The sequence below is a fragment of the Mesoplodon bidens genome (genome assembly GCF_964165515.1).
Source record: "Mesoplodon bidens genome assembly, chromosome: 2".
Taxonomy (NCBI): domain Eukaryota; kingdom Metazoa; phylum Chordata; class Mammalia; order Artiodactyla; family Ziphiidae; genus Mesoplodon; species Mesoplodon bidens.
The window spans coordinates 29894187-29915159 of NC_138177.1; the positions used below are offsets into that span (position 1 = coordinate 29894187).

Sequence of the window (20973 nt, forward strand, 5' to 3'; positions counted from 1 at the left end):
AGATGTCCTCCAAAATGCTGTATGCTCTTTAGGTGCCGGGATCTGGGGGTTCTTTTTAAAAATCCCATCTTTAAATGACATTCAGTGTGCCTTTCTTCCCAGAGAAGAGAGATTTACCAAGAAAAGTGATGAAGCCGGGGAGATACCCTCAGATATGGATTTGGGACAAGCTCGTCCTCCTAGTGCAGCTGGCTCCGAAGTACCCCCAGCCCCACCTCCTTCTCCAACTGAAGACTCCAAAGTTTCCTTCTTAAGCACCTAAAACATCAGTCATTTTGAACTAGACTTTGACAGAAAACTCCAAAAAACAGTTTCCATGAAGTCACTGGGGTTGGCTTTGAAGACTCTCTTGGAAAATCTTTGTTCTTTCTTTCCTAGTTTTCTTCTCCTACAACCACTGTTGAGCATTGTTTATCCTTACTCATGCACTTAGAGTAATCTTTGGTTTCTCAAGCCAAGTCTCTGATGTCTCTGTTAGGTCTTTAATTTATGCCACATGGTAGAACACTTATGGTAGTCAGTTGTATTTGAATTAAAAAAAAATTATCAGGCCTCAGTGTTTGTTACTAAACCTGGATGAGTGAAAATCTGAATTTAAAGATCTGAGCTCCAGAGAACCCTGAGGGGTTTGGGTTTTCAGACCTCAGCCTGGGACATGACAGTTTAGTGGCCTTTTGTGGCATCTCCTGGGCTTGGACTGGGCTGCATTTCACATTTATGGACGACATTTTCAAAGTTTGTTTCTTGGAGATTTAAGTGAATTTCAAACTCTAACAGAAGAAACTTAACTTGTACAGCAGCCAAGCGCAGAGTGGCTTAGTTAGGGAGGAGGGGCATACTGCTCAGGTCTCATGCTCAAGACTCCCCAGAGCACTTCTAAGGACCCACAGGACTCTTCTGAAGAGTCAGAAAGCATTAAAGAGGTGATAATTCAAATCCACTTCTGGGAAATGTCCTCAGCTGCCGTTGGGGAGGGAGAAATTTCCTCCTCTATTCCTCTTGAGTTCTGGTTGGACTAATAGTAAAATTGACAAGACAGATGAACAGGAGAAAGAGAAACAAATTTTAATTCATGTGCATGGAGGTCTCATGGAATTGGGACCAAAGAAGTGGCCAAAGCAGGCAGTTTTTATACTTTTTAGACAAGGAAACAATATATTTGTGAGGAATAGGTAGGACAAAGAAATTTAGGTTTGGGGGTGCTCAATTAATGAAGAATCTAAACAGAGTTTGGGCTTGGAGTAGTAAATAAAAGAAGTAACAAGATTTGTTTACACAGGCTTCTCAGCCCGAATTCTCTCTCTGACCATAAGTGTGTCCATTTATGTGAGAGATTTATTTCCTACTTTAAGGGTCAGACAGAAAGGAGGGTCAGAGTATTCCTCTTGCATTGGCCGTTTCTTAAGTAACTTATTTAAGATAATCCATACACCATTGAGGCACATTTTGGGGTGGCCTGCCTTGGTCCCCAACAGGGCCATCTTTTATTGCATTCACTTCTTCAGAGTCCTTGTGGGTGTTCTCCCTCCAAACCCACCCTTATGTGTGCTCAGATCCCCTCCCCACATAGCGGGCTGTGCTGTTGATGTGGAAGTCAGGTTCCTTCTTGTGGTCTGCTGCTGCAGCAGTGAAGCAGGGGGAGCATGCCTGGAGCACCTGTCATCGCCAGCTGGGGGCTCAACACACACATGGCCTCATCCTCAGTCAGATGAGAGAACAAACCTGCACTGTCCAATAGGGTAGCCACTAGCCACAGGTGGCTACTTAAACATAAATTCATCAAAATTAAATATAAAATTCAGTTCCTTGCACTAGCCACATTTCAAGTGCTCAATAGTTACATGTGGCTGGTGGCTACCATACTGGATGTTACAGATATAGAGCATACTGTCATTACAGAAAGTTCCATTACCGCTGGAACAGAGGTTAAGTGACTAGTCTAGGGTTACACAGCCAGTTAAGCATAGAATCAAGGAGGGAAAATGGTGGGAAGGGATACCCCTTGAGGTAGTTTTATTTCTGATTGTTTCTGGGAAAGTTTCAAGATATTTTTTCTGTTTATTCATGTGTTCAAAATATTAAGTACCTACTGTGCGAGCTGGACACTGTTCTAGGGACATATTATTATTATTTTGGCTTTGTTAAATCTTGGTCATGAGTCTATTTATTTATTTATTTATTTTTAACATCTTTATTGGAGTATAATTGCTTTACAATGGTGTGTTAGTTTCTGCTTTATAACAAAGTGAATCAGTTATACATATGTCCCCATATCTCTTCCCTCTTGCATCTCCCTCCCTCCCACCCTCTCTAACCCACCCCTCTAGGTGGTCACAAAGCCCCGAGCTGATCTCCCTGTGCTATGTGGCTTCTTCCCACTAGCTATCTATTTTACGTTTGCTAGTGTATATATGTCCATGCCACTCTCACTTTGTCACAGCTTACCCTTCCCCCTCCCTGTGTCCTTAAGTCCATTCTCTAGTAGGTCTGTGTCTTTATTCCCGTCTTACCCCTAGGTTCTTCATGACATTTTTTTAAATTCCATATATATGTGTTAGCATACGGTATTTGTCTTTCTCTTTCTGACTTACTTCACTCTGTATGACAGTCTCTAGGTCCACCCACCTCACTACAAATAACTCAGTTTCATTCCTTTTTATGGCGGAGTAATATTGCGTTGTATATACGTGCCACATCTTCTTTATCCATTCATCCATTGATGGACACTTAGGTTGCTTCCATGTCCTGGCTATTGTAAATAGTGCTGCAAAGAACGTTGTGGTACATGACTCCTTTTGAATTATGGTTTTCTCAGGGTATATGCCCAGGAGTGGGATTGCTGGGTCATATGGTAGTTCTATTTTTAGTTTTTTAAGGAAGCTCCATACTGTTCTCCATAGTGGCTGTATCAATTTACATTCCCACCAACAGTGCAAGAGGGTTTAGGGACATATTACTGAACAAAACAATCGCTGCCCCCATGAAATTTACACTCCAGTGGGGGAAGACTGACAAAAGGTATATATAATTTAAAAACAACAAATTATATGTTAGGAGATGTTAAATGTAATGGAAAAGACATTTTAAAATAATAAGACAGAAAAAAAAATAATAAGACAGGGTAAGAAAGATTAGAAGTGGCAGAGGAAGCAGGTGAGTTGCAATTTTAAATAGGGTGGTCTGGGTAGACCTCATTAGGAAGGTGATATTTGAGTAAAACCTTGAAGACAGTGATGGAGTTAGGTGTGTGGACATCAGAGCAGAGGGAAGAGCCAGTGCAAAGGCCTTAAGACAAAGGTGTATCCAGAGGAGGAGAAGGGGCCAGTGGGGCTTGGCTGGAGTAGAGTGAATCGGGCCATTAGTAGATGAAGTCACAGGTGGTGGGAGAAGGAGGTAGATCATGTGGGGCTGTGTAAGGACTGACTTTGAATGAGCTGGGAAGGCATGGAGGGTGTTCAGAAAAGGCAACGCATGCTCTGGCTGTTTGTGTGGAGGACAGGCTGTACGACAGGAGGAAACAGAAACCTTTCAGAGGCTACTGTAGTAATCCAGGAAAAAGACAATGATAATTTGGTAATGGTTGGGATGGTGAGAAAGGTGGTCAGATTCTAGATATATATATTTGAAGATAGAACTAATAAAAGTTTCTGATGGATTGGATGAGGGGTTGTGAGAGAGAAGAGTAAAGGATGACCCCAAGAGTTTTGGTCTGAGCAACTGGAGGGATGGAGTTTCCATCAGCTTCAAGACGAGTAGATTTGGAGTGTCTGAGGGGGTGAGATGGGAAAACTCAGAAATTCCATTCTTGCTCGCTTAATATGCCTAACAGACATTTCAGTGGAGAAGTCAAGTGGGCAAATGAATGTATGAATCTGGAGTTCAGGAGCAGCCTGGGCTGGAGATATAAATTTGAGGCATTGTCAGCATAGAGATGGCATTTAAAGTCATGATGCTAGACGAGATCACCAGACGAATGAGTAGATAAACCCTAAAGTGAGCCCTGGGGTGCTACAATCTTAAGAGGTTGGGGCTATGTGATGGTTAATTTTATGTGTCAACTTGGCTGAACCAAGGGGTGCCCAGATTAAACATTATTTCTAGATGCGTCTGTGAGGGTGTGTCTGGATGAGGTTAGCATTTGAACTGGTGGACTCAGTAAAGTAGATCACCCTCTGTAGTAAGGGTGGGCATCATACAATCCCTTTAGGGCCTGAAAAGAACAAAAAGGTGGAGGAAGGAGGAATTCACCCATTTTGCTCCCTGCTGGCCTGTTTGAACTGGGACATTGGTCTTCTACCCTGCTCTGAGATTTACATCATTGGCTCCCCTAGTTTTGAGGCCTTTGAACTTGGACCAGCTTTCCTGGGTCTCCAGCTTGCAGGTGGCAGACAGTGGGACTTCTCCACAATTGCATGAGCCAATTCCTCATAATAAATCTCTTTTTATATCTGAATCTGTATTTATACTTACATATCTCCTACTGGTTCTATTTCTCTGGAGAACCCTGACTAACACAGACTAAAAGGAAGAACCAGCAGAACAAACAAATAAAAACCAAGAAGGAGAAATTCATAATGGAGGAGGAGTTTTATGTCCTGGAAGCTAAGTGAAGAGTTTCCTTCTCCCTTCTGTTCCTCCTTCCATCACCCTCTTCTTCTATCCTGAAGCCAGAAGCAGTAGCTGGTGGAGGGAAAGAAAAGGAAACGTGGGCAGGGCTGTGCAAACAAGGTAGGCCTTACCTATGTGTGTGCTGTGACCACTCATCTCATCACCCAAAAGTGTCTCATCTTCCACTTTTCATTCAACACCTGGCAGCTACCTGTCCTTAGAAGGGTGAATGACTTCATGCACTCTGACTTCCGGGTTTTCTAGTTTTTAAGAGTTTGCTACCAGTGGAATAGAGTGGTAATACCCAGTTGTTATGGGCTGAACTGTCTCCCCGCCACTTCATATGTTAAAGTCCTTGGGGCCTCCCTGGTGGCGCAGTGGTTGAGAGTCCGCCTGCCGATGCAGGGGATACGGGTTCGTGCCCCGGTCTGGGAGGATCCCATATGCCGCGGAGCGGCTGGGCCCGTGAGCCATGGCCGCTGGGCCTGCGCGTCCGGAGCCTGTGCTCCGCAACGGGAGAGGCCACAACGGTGAGAGGCCCGCATACCGCAAAAAAAAAAGAGAAAAAAAAAAAAAAAAAAAAGTCCTAACCCCCAGTACCTTAGAATGTGACAGTCTTTGGAGCTAGACCTTTAAAGAGGTATTTAAATTTAGGTAAAGAGGTAATTAAATTCCTTAGGTCTGCTCACCTGAGGTTATGGCTTATGAAATTCATACCTGTGACAGCAAATAAGAACCAAAATAGAGCTAGGGTGCAAGAGGGTAAGTTGGAGAAAAGATGAAAAGATTGTTTGAGAAGGACCAAAATCACCAAGAGATGGGTGTAGGGAGGTATGGATTCCACTGTTTGCCTGCTGTCATTGTGAGCAACACCTCAAAACCAGGCATAATCCTCTCAGTTACACACACACACACACACACACACCCCAAAACTTTAGCAGCCTGTAATCATACCTTCCAACCCAAAGGAATTATCTGATGGTTGGAATCTGTACTCTTCTCTTCAGCAAAGTATCTCACAAAGTTCAAGGAGAATATTGTGTAAGATTATTTTATTTCACGGGGCAAAGTTGCTGTAATATCCAACTGGATCCCACCTGAAGCATTAGAAGCCAACTGTAGTAAACACATTTTATATATGTTCAGCGCTGCCGCAGTAGCTGTTCCTCTGCCTTTAGGAGTGCTGCTTGTTATTATAGCTCATGGTAACCAGGCAACATGCAATAGCAGGCGATGCATGGAACAGGTTCCACGTGGGGAAACATGTTTTTCCCAAACTATTCTCCAAACATATGTTATTTAGCCATTGAGGACCATTTATCAAAAGCTTTGTGGTTTTCATGAAGAAACTACTATGCATTATAGCTTTTGCCTCAAATCACCAGAAAACTTAAACTATTTTGGTTAAATATCCCTTTAAAAGCTGACAGAAGAAAAGAATATCTATTATAACGTGGAATCATCTAAATCCCCAGACTGTTATTCCCGCCCAGTTGGACATGGTGACCATGCACATTCTTCTGGGTTAATGCAAGCTTGGAAAGCCAGAAAAGCTGCATGGGCATGGGCTGGCTGGCTGGCTTTCCCCTCAGGAACCCTCAACATCATTTCCTTCTGCCTTTTCTGCTAGTGCTTGGCGGCTTTTCACACCTGGGAGAGCCTGATGTCATAGGTGACCATGTTGAAGTTGTCCCAGGCAAAGAGCTTCTTCTCCAGGGGGTTGTAGTCGATCATGCTGCTGTACTTGTAGCGGTTCTTGAACGGGACCGTCAGGGCCTTGCTGCTACCGGTAACGGTGTCGTATGCGAAGTTGACGGTAGCATCAGGCGATGAATAGCTGCTGATTGTATACAAGGTGCTGCAGATGATGAAGGCGTTGGCGACTGACTGCTTACGGATGTTAGTCTCCCAGGTTTGTTCCAGCTCCAGATTCTCTGGGTTCAGCTTGGAGAGGACAATGGCGCCTTTGGCCGCCTCAGTGCTGTAGATGACCCAGAGGCCTGTCTCATCTACTGCCAGGTCGATGTCTGTGTAGCCGCCCCAGGAATAGGGGAACTGCCCGTGGTAGCCGGCTCCAGGGATTTCCTTCTCAGCCTTCAGCGTCTCGGTGTGCAGCTCGTATCTGATCACCGTTCTGGACCCCGCCCCCTGGAAGTAGAGGCTGCCCTGGTACACCACGGCGCCTGTGCTTTCCAGCGGCCTGGGCAGCATGTGTACCTTGGAAGGGTAGCCCTGCAGGAATTGGCTGATGAGGTCATACTCAAAAACCTGGCGGACGTCTGTGCCCACTGTGTCGATTCTCCACGTGGTCTCCTGGGTATAGGGGTAGGCGGCCTGGGGGTCTCTCATCCACACGCCGTACTTGCCCATGAGTGTTTCAGCTGTTCTCAGAGTGACAGGTTCTCCTACCCAAATGAGTTCTCCACATCCTGGTGAATTAAAACAAACACCATATAGCCACCATCTTTCCACAATGTGGAATCATGGCAGAGCCGGTAGAAGTGAGAACCCCAGAGACAGACCATCTGGGTTTAAACCAGGCTTTGCCACGCATCACCTTATTTTGTCACTTACTGTGACTTTCAGTAAGTTACTTTGCTCTCTAAGATTCAGTTTTCTGATTTGTAAGGGGAGATAAGAGTAGTGTTTTGGGTAGTAGAGCTGTGGTAAGTTTTAAATGTAATTATGCATGTTAAGTGCTTGGTATAGAGTAAATGCCCAGTAAATATTCTATGATCACTGTGTGATATCAAAGTACAGTTGACCCTTGAACAACATGGGTTTGAACAGTATGGGTCCTCTTATACGTGGATTCTTTTCAATAAATACTTCTACTCGGTATCGGTTGTAAAGATGAAGGCTTCACAGAGGGCTTCACACCGTATTTGTAATATTTGACTTAAGCTGGGCAACGTCTCATGATGTTCATTGCATTACTCTTTATGACTTTCATGTCTGATTTATTTCATTATTATAAAAAATGAGACAATAATCTCTATAAAACAAGTTTTTCAAGCCCTTCCCCAATGGACCACATACTTCAGCCATCATTTTAATATAATAAAATCTCAGTATGATTTTTTAAATGAAGAGTTGGTTGAAAACTTAAATTTGATCGAATCACAATAAACCTCTGTATTTTAATGGGCATCTCAATTTCCTTACAGAAAGTGGAAACTCTTTGTTGCCCATACCTCAGAGAATCATATTTTGAATATCTCAAAACTCTCCATCCTCATGCATGCCCTTCTGTACTAGCAATAACTGTCAACAACATGGATAGTCACTGTCTCTGAAAGACACAGTCCTTGTCTTAAAGTCAGGCTTTCAGGGAACACCTTTCAGAGGGTCAATTGTACTTTTCCTAAATACCTAAAGTTCAGAAAAGGTACCTTTAGTAACAGACACTATGCTGGGATGGTCCATGGTGTCTGTCTGGCCCCAAGATAAAGATATGAAGGATCTACTGAAAAATGTTGTTTTTCAGGTGCAATCAATTCTATATGACAACAAAGTGGGTGAAACAAACACATCTCTCATCTTCCCTCAGTGCAGCCCAGTCCCCATCCCAAGTGTAGGTGAAAAGATACAGAGCTTTGCTAGGGAAAGGCCAACTTCCTGCCAGTGTGCCCTGGAAAGGGAGCAGAAAGGGGGTTCTGTTCCTCTTCCCCTGTCCTGCCTCTGCTCCCAGGGAGGTTATTTGTCCACCTCCCTCCCCCATAGTGGGCTAAGCAACTCTGAATGCAGAGCTAGACACAGATAAAGACCACATTGGTACAGAAGAGGTGAAATTTAACTCCATACCAGTGCCTCCCTCTTCACTCCTGGGATGACCAGATGGACTCTCCGTCAAGATTCGGGAAGCAGGAACCTCAGTTAACTCTGACTTCAATTCCTGAAAGTCCACGTTCTCCAAATTCCATTTAGAAACTATATTAAAAGAAAGAGGCAAAACTGTACTGTGAGGAAAGAGGCCTAAGGATAGACTATGTTGAGAATGGGATTTAAATAGGCTTCCAAAGATATGAGGATGTTTGAGATTTGTTTTAAGATAATAAATGGGGTTCAGGGAGGGGGAGGGACAAGGAAACAAGATTGGGCTATGCTGACAACTGTTGGAGCTGGGTGATGGGTATGTTAGGGTTTGTATTACTCTCTACTTTTAAAAAAAAATTATTTATTCATTTATGTATGGCTGTGTTGGGTTTTCGTTTCTGTGCGAGGGCTTTCTCCAGTTGTGGCAAGCGGGGGCCACTCTTCATCGTGGTGCGCAGGCCTCTCACTATTGCGGCCTCTCTTGTTGCGGAGCACAGGCTCCAGACGCGCAGGCTCAGTAGTTGTGGCTCACGGGCCTAGTTGCTCTGCGGCATGTGGGATCTTCCCAGACCAGGGCTCGAACCTGTGTCCCCTGCATTGGCAGGCAGATTCTCAACCACTGTGCCACCAGGGAAGCCCTATTCTCTCTACTTTTGTGAATGTTTGAAAAATTCCATAATAAAAAGCTCACAAATAATAAATTGCATGGCAATGTGCCTAGCACAGAGTAGAGTATTCAAAATAAAGTAAGCTTGTACAAAATTAAAATAATTCCCACTAGAAGGTCTGGTTTATGAGTAGGTGAGGTGTGAAGCAGGGATATTGAGAAAATCCTTAGCATTTTCTGGGATGCCAGAAATTCAACAATTAACAATTCTCTGCCTGACTTAGGTGTTTTTTTCTCCTGTCCTAATGCAAGTGTTCCTGTAAGAACTAACATATTAAGCTTTAACATGCTCGGCTGAAATATTCTGTCAGATCCCTTTCCAAGACCACTTTAGACAAGGAAGAGAGTGTGCAGGATTCCTGCAGGAATTTGGGGGACGGTTTGAGCCATGGAGAAGGGAAGAGGTGTGGGTGACCTTGGTTAGACATTAAGTCATCACAGTGTATCACACATTGCTCCTTTGACTTAGGATTATGGCATACAGCAGCCCTTGAATACAAGGAAAAAGCACAGCCACAGGAGCAGCTGTTTTAAAATGCAGGTTGGATTATGGTTCAGGTATGGTGAGGCCAACAGATCAGGAGACAATTGCCATTAAAAAGATAGCTCGGGCTTCCCTGGTGGCGCAGTGGTTGAGAGTCCGCCTGCCGATGCAGGGGACACAGGTTCGTGCCCCTATCCCGGAAGATCCCACGTGCCGCGGAGCGGCTGGGCCCGCGAGCCATGGCCGCGGAGCCTGTGTGTCCGGAGCCTGTGCTCCGCAACGGGAGAGGCCACAGCAGTGAGAGGCCCGCGTACAGCAAAAAAAAAAAAAAAAAAAAAAAAAAAAAAGATAGCTCGTTATACTCACAGATCCCTAGAGGAGGGGGGACACCACCCCATAGAGGGCCACACGGTGAAGCACCAGGGTTCATCAGGGAACATGGGTGAGAGCTTTATTTTGATTTCCAGGGGAAGGAATGAGTAAGGCAGGGTAAGCAGGTTTAGGATTGGCTACTCTGAACAATTTCTGCAGGCTCTGAAGCGTAGGAGCTGTCCCTAGTTGTCTGGTACCTGGCCCCCATTGATCAGGGCAGGGGAATAGTGGTTCTGAGTGTGAGACCCTGATGGAGGAGGGGGTGGGGTGTAGGCTCCGAATTGGTTCATTTGTATATGAAAGGTGTGCTTACAGGTGAGTCATTTACTATCTTTAAGAACTGGCTAACCCTCTGAGGGGCAGTCCCTCCTGTTATCAGCAAGACCCTGACGTCAAAGCATCAGAATAAAAAGATATGCTTAAAACATCGGCCTTTTCTCTTGCTGAATGTCTCAGGCAGTCTGACCTGGCCCCCAGCCCAGCAGAATAGCAGGGAGGGTAGTCAGGGCAATGCCTGAGGCTGGGCTCCCACACAGCCCAGAAAGTCAGGAAGACGTTCTCTGTCTTTCATCACTTGTTAGCTTAACTCTTCTAAATTTACCTCTCAGGCAACGGAACTCTTAACTGTCCTGGATGTGCCACATTTAATCCATCTTCAGCTGCACATTCTTTCACATTTTCACATGTCTGGAATCAAGGTACCCTCTTATAGTCTCTGGTATTCAGCTTAGGTGAACTACAGTACTAGAAAAGGCTTCTCCCTGTAAGGAGGTAGGGACAGCTCCCAGCTCAGAAGCGCTAAGGCTTGGGCTGGGCCAGGGCACTGGGCGTGGCCTTCAGGTATAGCCCCTCCACCTCCCCTCCCGACCCCACAGCAGTCTCCACCCCTGCCTTTCATGCAGCTGTTCAGCTGGCCTCTAGGGGAGTGTGACTGCCCTGGAGGGGGTGCGTGCTCACACCCTGGGACGTTCCTCAGTCTAGACTGGGCCAGGTGACCAGTTATGAACTCTAAGCCAAAACGTGTAGCCAACTGAGGTCATCCTAGATATGCACTCCACACTCCAGGGGTAATTGGGAGTACCCCTAGGGATGTGGAAGGTCTTCGGTGTCCGCAGCCTTGGGAAGCTGTTTATCCATCCTGTCAGCCAACCCCTCTGGAGCACCTATTAAGTGTTAAGACTAGATGTGGAGAAAAAAGGTGAATAAGATACAGCTGGTCCATGGTTCCCTTTAGGAATGGATAATCTGGCAAAGTCCTCTTGGCCAGGAAGTGACATGGGTTCATTCCAGGCTACTTTGGGAACCAGGATCAGTTGGACCATCCAAATGGTTGCTGGAAAGTCCTGGGAAGTTAATTTGGTTCCTTGAGTCTCCTTCTCCCTGTCTGAAGAGCTGTGGAGGTGAGGAAACTCCTCTGTTCTTCCCTCTAAAGATTGCCTTGACCTAGGAGGGTACCCAAGGCAGAGGCTGATCTACTAGGTCAGATGTAGGTTCCCTAGACCAGACCAGTCCGGGACCTGCGTGGGCAGCATGCGAGAGGAACAGGGTGCCCAAGGTCCCCTCTTCTTCTGTGCTGCCAGGAACAGGTAAGTGAGAGGAAGCCCCTTCCTTTACGAGGGGCTGACAGAGCTGTCTTCAACCGTCCCTGCCTCCTGAAGCCCAGGCCTCTGCCCTCTGTCTGCCTCTCCCAACCACTTGACTTATCTCTTAGGCCTAAAACACAAGGAGAGAGCCCTGACTCCTGGCTGTCAGAAGCCACCACCCCCCGCCTTGCCTACCCAACCTCTGACACTGACCAGAGACTCATACAGTGTGGCCGTTTCTCAAAGTCATGTCACTGAGCGAGTTCCCTGAGGTGAGCTGTTTTCCTTTCCTTTGTACCTTTCCTTAGACCACTGTTCCTCTGGATAATTCAAACTTTGTTTCCATTAATTCTCAGAACATAGGAGCTGGTGTCAAGTAACGTGAGGTGAGAGAGAAATACTGCAGTGACATCTGTACCAAGCTGGGGAGTTCCCTCACCCCACCCCAGCTCCCTGCCCTTCAGTTCTGTGACACACAGTTGCCATCCATCAAGGGCTACTGTGAGCCTGCCCTCCCCTGCCCCTGGCTCCTTCCTCTGTGCATCTGATACAAATTATTTCACTCTGTGAGTGTAGCAGTCAGTGAGAAATTTAACTGAGAAAAAGATGTATATTGAGGCACACACCTGCAAGTCAATGAGAAGAAAATTCAGAAAAATGGGGGACTTCCCTGGAGGTCCAGTGGTTAAGACTCCATGTTTCCAATGCAGGGGGCTTGGGTGCAGTTCCTAGTCAGGGAACTAAGATGCCACATGCTGGTGCAGAAACGCCCTCTCAGGAATTCCCTGGTGGTCCAGTGGTTAAGACTCCATACTTTCATTGCGGGGGCCCAGGTTTGATTCCTGGTCGGGGAACTAAGATCCCCACAAGCCACATGGTGCAGCCAAAAGAAAAGAAAGAAAGGAAAATGCCCTCTTTAGCCACAGGGAATAAAAAAAAGTGAGGGGGAAACAAACCCAAACAGGCACTTTCCCAGGTAACTTCATTGAAGACATTAAAGTACTGGCACTGAAAAACAGCTTCTTTGTGAAAAGAGATGATTAACAGGTATTTATGGCTCTTTCTACATTTCAAAGCAGTTTTATATAAATTATTTATGTGATCTGGTGCCTTCACAAGTTTTAGAGAAGTAGAATAAGGCTTTAGAACTGCAGTCTGCCCCTAATTTAACTATTGCGACCACTTACTAAGAGCCTCCTATGAGCCAGGTCCTGTGCTAGGCTTTTGCTATCATGACCCCTATTCCACATAACAGTCCTAAGAGGGAATGTTATGATCTTCGTTTTGCAGAAGAGGAAACTGAGGCTCAGAGAGGTTAAGTTACTTGCCCAAGGTCACACAGCTGGTAAGTGGTGGGACTAGGACTTGAACCCACGTGTGCCATGGTCATGGCAGTTGTGAACCTTTCCACCCTGTGGTGGGGATGTGGGTCAGTTAGAAATGTACTACTGCCTGTCAGTGCTGAATGCACCCTTCCATAGATGCTCTCTCGAAAAAAGAGACATTTCTCCTTTAAAGTGAGTGTGATGTTAGGCTTTCTCAGTAGAGGGCGCTAGAGGGACACAGTGGTGGGGGGCAGTCTCCTGCAGTGTCCCGCCGGGGCTGGGCTGGCAGCAGGAGTGAGGACATCTGGTGGAGCTCTGCCTCAGGCACTTGCCAAGGACGTGGTTCTTCTGTGAGCTTGCAGCCTCAGCCTGGCCATAACGTTTCCACGACCCTCTCAACACCGCACCCAGAGTCCTTGCATGGGGACCCCCGTGCTCTGCAGACCTCTGCAAGCCCCTACACTGGCTCTGCAGGGCTCCTGCAGCCTTTCCCAGACTCAGGAGGTGTCCATTCCACCTCCACCTGGGCTCACCGGCCAGCGTCTCTGCTCTCTGATGGGCTCAACCCCACCTTCCTCAATGATGTCGGAACCTATTCCAAGTTTGCCCTTCTTCTGTACCCTCCCTCAGCCCTAGGGTGCCATGTGGGGTTTATTTTATCTCATAGTTGCTCTTTCATCAGTTACTTCTTTATATTGAACATCCCTGACTTAACCTGCTATGTGGTATCTGCCTCCTGCTTGAACTGAGACTGCTACCAGAGGCTCTACACTGCTCAGCACTTCAGGGGGTGACCCACTCCTGGAGCTGACTCAGATTCCAGTGGGTGGCTCATGCACACACAGCTCCCAGGCGGTTTTCCCAGAGAGACATCTTCCCGTCAGCTCTTCCTCCCCTACACGTGCCTGGCTGGTGCCCAGTTCCTTTCGTGGTCCCACCAAGGTCCTCAGGGCTCTAACCAGGGGGTCTTTCTCCCTGGCCCCCTAACCCCCAAACCCTTTGCAAGAACCACACCTCATGTGCTTTCTTTGGAGTAAACAAGAATCACAATAAAACATAAGGTCGGGCTTCCCTGGTGGCGCAGTTGTTGAGAGTCCGCCCGCCGATGCAGGGGACGCGGGTTCGTGCCCCGGTCCGGGAGGATCCCATGTACTGCGGAGGGGCTGGGCCCGTGAGCCATGGCCACTGAGCCTGCGCGTCCGGAGCCTGTGCTCCGCAACGGGAGAGGCCACAGCAGTGAGAGACCCGCGTACCACAAAAAAAAAACAAAAAAAAAACCATAAGGTCAGGGAATGGCTTCCAGAATGACTGTAAGGCCAGTTCTCAGTTGGCAGGTGGGATGGTTGGATTGCAAATCTGCTCGGTGCTGCTTGGCTGTGTCAGCCAGGAACACCTGACAACGGTCAGATTCCCAGAGTAGAGTCGCCTGGCGTGAGAAGCAAAGCCTGTGGGAGAGGATGCAGAGCCCAAAGGCAGGGAAGCCATTGCGTGAAGGGGCCTGGCTGAGCCAGAAGTCATAGTTTCCTAAGTCAGTCCTGCCATGTACCAGCTGTGTGACTTTGCGCAATTACTCAATTCCGCTGAGCCTCAGAATTCTTAGCTCAAACTATAAACGAAATGATCCTCAGTAAAAATGTAACAAAACTAAAATTTCTCTGGAATGTTTCAAAATCACTCAGATTTCATTCTGAATGTGGGAGAAAAACAAAAAGAGGTTATGAAAAGATTAAGGACTGTATTGTATCAGACAGCTAAAAATTTTTAGGGCTTTTGTTTCTATGAAAATTCAGTCCTTCTGCGGTTGAGAAGTTCATGTCTATTATAAAATTTTGGAAATATTTTCTTCATGCTCTGTCCTATTTACATACTTATATGTAGATATATAAGCAAATGACATTGTAATGATTTTTGTAGTTATTTTCTATCACTGCCTGAAAAGTTAGGTCAATATTATATACATGAAGAGGATGAAGAAGAAGAAGGGTGCCAACATAATCACAGGTTGTCGTGAATACTCTAGAAGGTGAAGATTAGCTAGCAGACTACTGTCCTTGGTTGCTCCAACATATACTGTCTCTGGAATCAATGCGTGTTACAGAAATGATATGTACACGTCGACATTTTGATCTATAAATGACATTTTTTTTTCTTTTGTTTTGGCTGCACTGGGTCTTCGTTGCTGTGTGCAGGCTTTCTCTAGTTGTGGTGAGCGGGGGCTACTCTTCATTGCTGTGTGCAGGCTTCTCATTGTGGTGGCTTCTCTTGTTGCAGAGCACACGGGCTCTAGGCAGGCAGGCTTCAGTAGTTGCAGCATGCGGGCTCAGTAGTGGCAGCACGTGGGCCCCAGAGTGCATGGGCTTCAGTAGTTGCAGCACATGGGCCCAGTAGTTGTGGCGTACAGGCTCTAGAGTGTGCGGGCTTCAGTAGTTGTGGCACACAGACTTAGTTGCTCCACGGCATGTGGGATCTTCCCAGACCAGAGATCGAACCCCTGTCTCCTGCATTGGCAGATAGATTCTTAACCACTGCGCCACCAGGGAAGTCCCTATAAATGACATTTTTAAACAATAGTGGAGCTCAAGCAAAAGAAGCCCTTCATAGCTATAATGCATTTACTGGGTGGTCACTCAGTGCCAGGCACTGTGCTGGATGCTTTCCCACGTTACTTCTAATTGGGGGGATTATTCTCCCCATCCTATAGGTGAGGAAGTGAAATCTGCAGCACTTGTGTTGAGCAACTCTGGTGCCCCTCCCTGCATATCTTGCCCACCTTTTTCTAGCCATTGCTGTGTCAACCTCTGCAAGAACAAGCCTGGTGCTCACATCTGTGGATCGGGGAAGTGTGATATACCCCATGGGATGATCCCTGACCAACAGAGTATCGAATCTGGGAAGGAATGCTCCCTTTCTCTGTTGCATTCTACACAGATTCTCAGAAGTCTTGATGGGGTACAGCCTTTGCTGCCCACCATGGGGACCAGTTGGAGAAGGGCCCTCCCCCACTGCCCCAGGCTGATTCTCTTTCCTTCCCTGTCACACTCTCCCTTGTCCCTGATTCTCCTCCCTGGGATCGTGGCCCATACAAACACTGCACACAAGCCCTCATCCCAGGTTCTGTTCTCTGAGAGTCCAAAGCAGACAAGAAATAAAGGGGAAGGTGGGATTTCTCTTGTGAGCCATAGCAGCTTTAGTTTATCTTTTGGTAATCTGTATTTTCTATTTATTTAAAAGATTTAAAAGATTATTTAAAAGATTTCTAGACATTTCACTACTGAATTATTACTACAACATTTTATATGCATATATTATTTCAACACACACACACATGTATAAACAAGTGACTTCCGTGATTCTAAGGACATTTTTTTTCTATGTAATAACTATACAATAAAGAAGATGCTGGTGACAATTCGAATTACAGGTGGAGTCAGGAAAAGTCCACTTCCTCACGCCTTTCCTCTGGCCACTCAGCCTCACTAAGCCCTCAGTCCCACACCCTCCATCCCTAAGTTATTGCCTCTTCTGCCTAAAGCACACCTACACCTGAATCCCAGCCGCACCAAACACCCCTTTACTCTCAAATCTAGGACCTTGAAGCACATCTTTTGTTCCAAGCCTTCTTTCCCTGATGTTTAAATGTATCTTTTCTGTCATTCATCTTTAGGTTCTATAAACTAGAGGTCACGTCAGGGTCCTGAAGATCCACTGAACATCGGGGGAGGGGCTTGAATTCTAGTCCTGGCTCTGCCACTAGAGAGCTGGTGACCGGGAACCTCTGAGCAGCCTCCCTGGGCCTAAGTTCCACATCTACACAATTGAGCCAGAGGCATCAGATGCTCTCGAGGCCCCCTTTCCAGCTATACATTCTTGTACTAATGTAATTTCCTGCTCACGAAAAATCCACTGCTAGAAAAGAGCTTCCAAGTCTGTAGTTCACTATAATGGGCTGTTGTCTTTATTTCAAAAGTAGAGCAGCTGGAAAGGACAAAAAGAAGTATAAAATCAGGGCTTCCCTGGTGGTGCAGTGGTTAAGAGTCTGCCTGTCAATGCAGGGGACACGGGTTCGAGCCCTGGTCTGGGAAGATCCCACGTGCCGTGGAGCAACTAAGCCCATGTGCCACAACTACTGAGCCTGTGCTCTAGAGTCCACGAGCCACAACTACTGATCAACTACTGAACAACTATTAATAATGATTCTTTCATTTGTGCTCAAAGGCTCAAGTTCAACAAGTCTCAGCACCATCACTGATCAGCTGTTCAACCAGGGATCCCTTGGCATCTTGTGACCTTACTTCCCTTCATTGTAAAATTTAGAATTGGATCTCTTCCAACTCTATCAATACAGGATTTTTAAAAATCCTTTATACCTAGAGTCATTTCATTTGAACCCTACAAAAATCATTATTCACAACAGGAATTTTCATTGCCACGTTATGGATGAGAAACCAAGGTGCAGAGACTAAACGACTTGCCCGAGGTCACACCCAGGCATGGACCCTTGGGTTTTCTGGTGTCACATCTGTGCAGATTTTGCCTTTCATGCAGAGCCTCTTTAGAAGATAATTTCCCTTCATTTTATTTTGAAGATTTTCAAAGATTTTGAAAAGTTGACAGACAGTACAATAAATCCCCCATGTGTTGTTCACTTAGATTCACCAACTGCTAATATTTTGTCACATTTGTATCATTTTTCTTTCTCTCACTCTTTATATATTTACAGTCTTTTCAAACCATTTGAAAGTAAATTGTAGACATTCTGATGTCTCATCCCTAAGTGCTTGAGTATTTATCTCCTTAGAACACGGATATTCTTCATAACCACAATACCATATCTCACCCAAGAAACTGAACATTAATCCAATAACACAACCTGATAAGCAGTCTATATTCAAATTTCCTCAAGGATCCCAAACCTGTCCCTTGTAGCTTTGTCCGCCTGGATGCAGCGGCCACTCCAGCATCATGTACTGCCTTTGGTTACTACATCTCTACAGTCTCCTTTCATCGAAAACAAGGCCCCCACCCCAGCTCCCTTTTTTTTTCTTTCTTGATGTTGACATCTTTGAAGAGCCCAGACTAATAGTCCCCTAACTGGATTTGCTTGCTTGTTCCCTCATGATTGGAAAACTTATTAAACAGTGAATATTTGGGAGCAGAGTTTCACAAAAAGTGACACAAATACTTTCTTCCCAGCTACTGGGAAGAGTGTCCCTCCTCCCTCAGTGTACACTCATGGACTCACCTGGCAGGGACCAGGATGAACAGAATGACATCTCAGGTAGCAAAAGCCACTTCAAAGTGACTTAAAAGCAGAGGTTCTCAGATTGGACCAAGAGCAGGAAAATTTCCAAAACAACATATTGAGGGAACCCACACTGGGTTGCTGCCTCTTTATTTTGCCAAGGAAGGACACTTAAAAAAAAAAACCCTACCACCTATCATCATTTCATAAATCTATTGTCATTTCATAAACAGAGGTCATTTTAACAACAAAAGGTAAGCATCAACAATTTCTGAACAAAGATTCACAAAAGGACAGTTTTCTAAAAAGGATAGTTGGCAACTTTCTACTGATCCTATATATTTGCATCTCACCTGGTCCTTATATTTCTCATTTTGCTATGGATTGTGAAAACTGTCATGGGTAGGCACAAGAACTCAGAACCTGGGCTTCCCTGGTGGCACAGTGGTTAAGAATCTGCCTGCCAATGCAGGGGACACGGGTTTGAGCCCTGGGTCTGGGAAGATCCCACATGCTGCGGAGCAACATAACTACTGAGCCTGAGCTCTAGAGCCCATGCTCCGCAACAAGAGAAGCCACCGCAATGAGAAGCCTGTGCACCGCAACGAAGAGTAGCCCCCGCTCGCCGCAACCAGAGAAAAACCCTCACGCAGCAACGAAAACCCAACGCAGCCAAAAAATAAATATAAAAAATTAAAAAAAAAAACAAACTCAGAACCACGAACCTCAACAGAACTCTCAGGAGCTAACTCACTAGCAACATGTGAAGGTGATTGCTTTGCCCTCCTTAATTTGTCTGACTCATGTTAGATGCGTGGTCTCCAGGAGAAAGGAGAGGGCAGGAAGGACAGTCCTGGCCACCTGTGACAGGTTTCCGTGAACCGTGCCACCTTCACCCCACGGCATTACCTTCCTTGGAGCCTGGTGGCACGTCCTCAGAGGTGCTGCAGGCCTGGGGACACTGGCCCCTCCTCAGGCTCGCTACCTCCTCGCTACTGCTTTCCAACCTCCTGGCCAGATCCCCATTCTCTGCCTCCAGACGTCTCTTCTCCTCCTCCAGAGCTGACTTGTCACGGACGAGGTTGCTGTAGGCTAACTCCAGCTCCCTCTGCAGCCCCTCCTGGGTGTCCCAGGGTGCGGCAGCCTGGCCCAAGGTCAGGCGGTGGAGGAGAGCCTCCAGGGACCTGAGCCGGGCTTTGGTGGACTCCAGGGCCGCGCGCTGTTCGCTGCTGTCTCTCTGAAGGTCCTGGATGGCCGACATGGCCTGGCCCTGCTCGGGGCAGCTGGACTCATTGGGGCTGGCCACGCTGAAGGTGTACTGGCATCGGCCACTGCGGTCGTTGGCCTTCCGGAACTGGGCTGTCCTGGCACCCACACCCCATACCAGACAGGCCAGCAGCAGCAGCTGGACAGCTGGCATCTCGGGCCTGCACTGGCAGCAATGTGCACAGAAGCCCTCAGAGCAGCGGCTGGACGAGGCTCCCTCTGGAACTCTCCCCTGCGCCGCGAGGTGTCTGGCTGGGTGGCCCGGCTGATTCCTGCCCTGGCTGCACAGAGGTTTATATATACTGGGGGAGGCAGCCCTGCGTCGGGGGAGGATGATGCAGCCACGTGAGGCTGGGTGAGGCCGTGCACAAGGTGGGGGGGCTGTTTTCACACTGCCAGCAAGAGTCTTAGAAAATGACCTTTCAGAAGTCTGTTTTGAATTTCTTTTAAAAAAGAATGTCCCACTTTATGCACCCCACATCCCCATAACAGTCCCTGTGTCCCCACCCTGTTTTCCCACATACACGCACACATACCCACCTCATCCAGCATGACTACTTGTGTGTCAGTTTCAACAAGGATTTATTTCTAGCTCTTATTTCCATTACTCTGCAAACTTTATTGAGAACCTGCTCTGTGTCAGGCACTGTTCTAGAAAACGGGGATATAGCCATACCTAAGACACAGTCCCTTTGTCCCTGTAGCAGTGACAGAGATGAATAACAGCCAGGCAGGATACAAAGGCAGCATGCCTCCAGGCTTAAGGGAGCAGCAATACTTTAAAAGCAGTTAGAAGCAGAATTCTTCCCCCCCCCCTCCCTTTAAAACAAATGTTGGTATATTTTGGGAGGATGTTCTGATTCTAGTCTTGCATCTCAGGCACCAATGTCAGTGCTAGCCTCTAGACTAGTTCTCACCATGTGTGTGCGCGTGCATGCAAATGCCATTGATCTCACTGATGAAATCTGTGGAAGCCTCCTCAGGAAGATGTTTTTAAATGTATAAAATATATAGGATTGCAAAGGAAACATATATTGAAATACTACTATCAAAAAAATTTTTAATTGAAATATACATGTCCTTTCTATTAATGTCTTAAAAACAAGGTCTAGCAGGAGGGTATCTAATTTCAAAGTAGTCTTGCACGTAAATACTATTGCATGCTAACTGCAACAACTGTAATGAAATGTAAAATGTCTGTGATCTCTATTGGTGGTGACAAAGTCACAGGTACTGCTAACACAACTTTGGATTTATGGCTAGATCCATATGGAAGGAAATGTTAAACCCAAACTTTACTTCAAAAGTGGTAAAAATAAAGATGCAATTTTTTCCATCCAAATTCATGAGCTTTCTGGACCCTAGGTTAATAATCCCTGCTTTATATTAATAAATCTAAAGAGAAACAAAAACCCCACCAAATATGCCAAGAAGAGGCCCACGCAAATCAGAACGTGTGCAGCAGCCTCATAGGTAACTTTTAAAATAACATTTGAATTTAAGCAATTGATGTTGTTTGATACCAATAACATCTTCAGTATTTTTGAAGTAAATATAATATTTCAGATGTGCCCTGGCAGACTCTGCTCAAGATTGAGAAAATACATTTT

General features: G+C 46.2%; 1 protein-coding gene across 1 annotated transcript; it reads right to left on the minus strand.

Annotated features, from left to right (window-relative positions):
* Window positions 1-5655: 5655 nt before the first annotated feature.
* Window positions 5656-19614, minus strand: MYOC (myocilin). The gene is made up of 3 exons (XM_081224160.1): window positions 19007-19614; window positions 8413-8538; window positions 5656-7037 (listed from the first exon to the last, which is right to left on the minus strand). Exons 1-3 carry the CDS (start codon window positions 19515-19517, stop codon window positions 6253-6255), a joined length of 1422 nt encoding a protein of 473 aa, XP_081080286.1. The 5' UTR covers window positions 19518-19614; the 3' UTR covers window positions 5656-6252.
* Between the last annotated feature and the right edge of the window lie 1359 nt (window positions 19615-20973).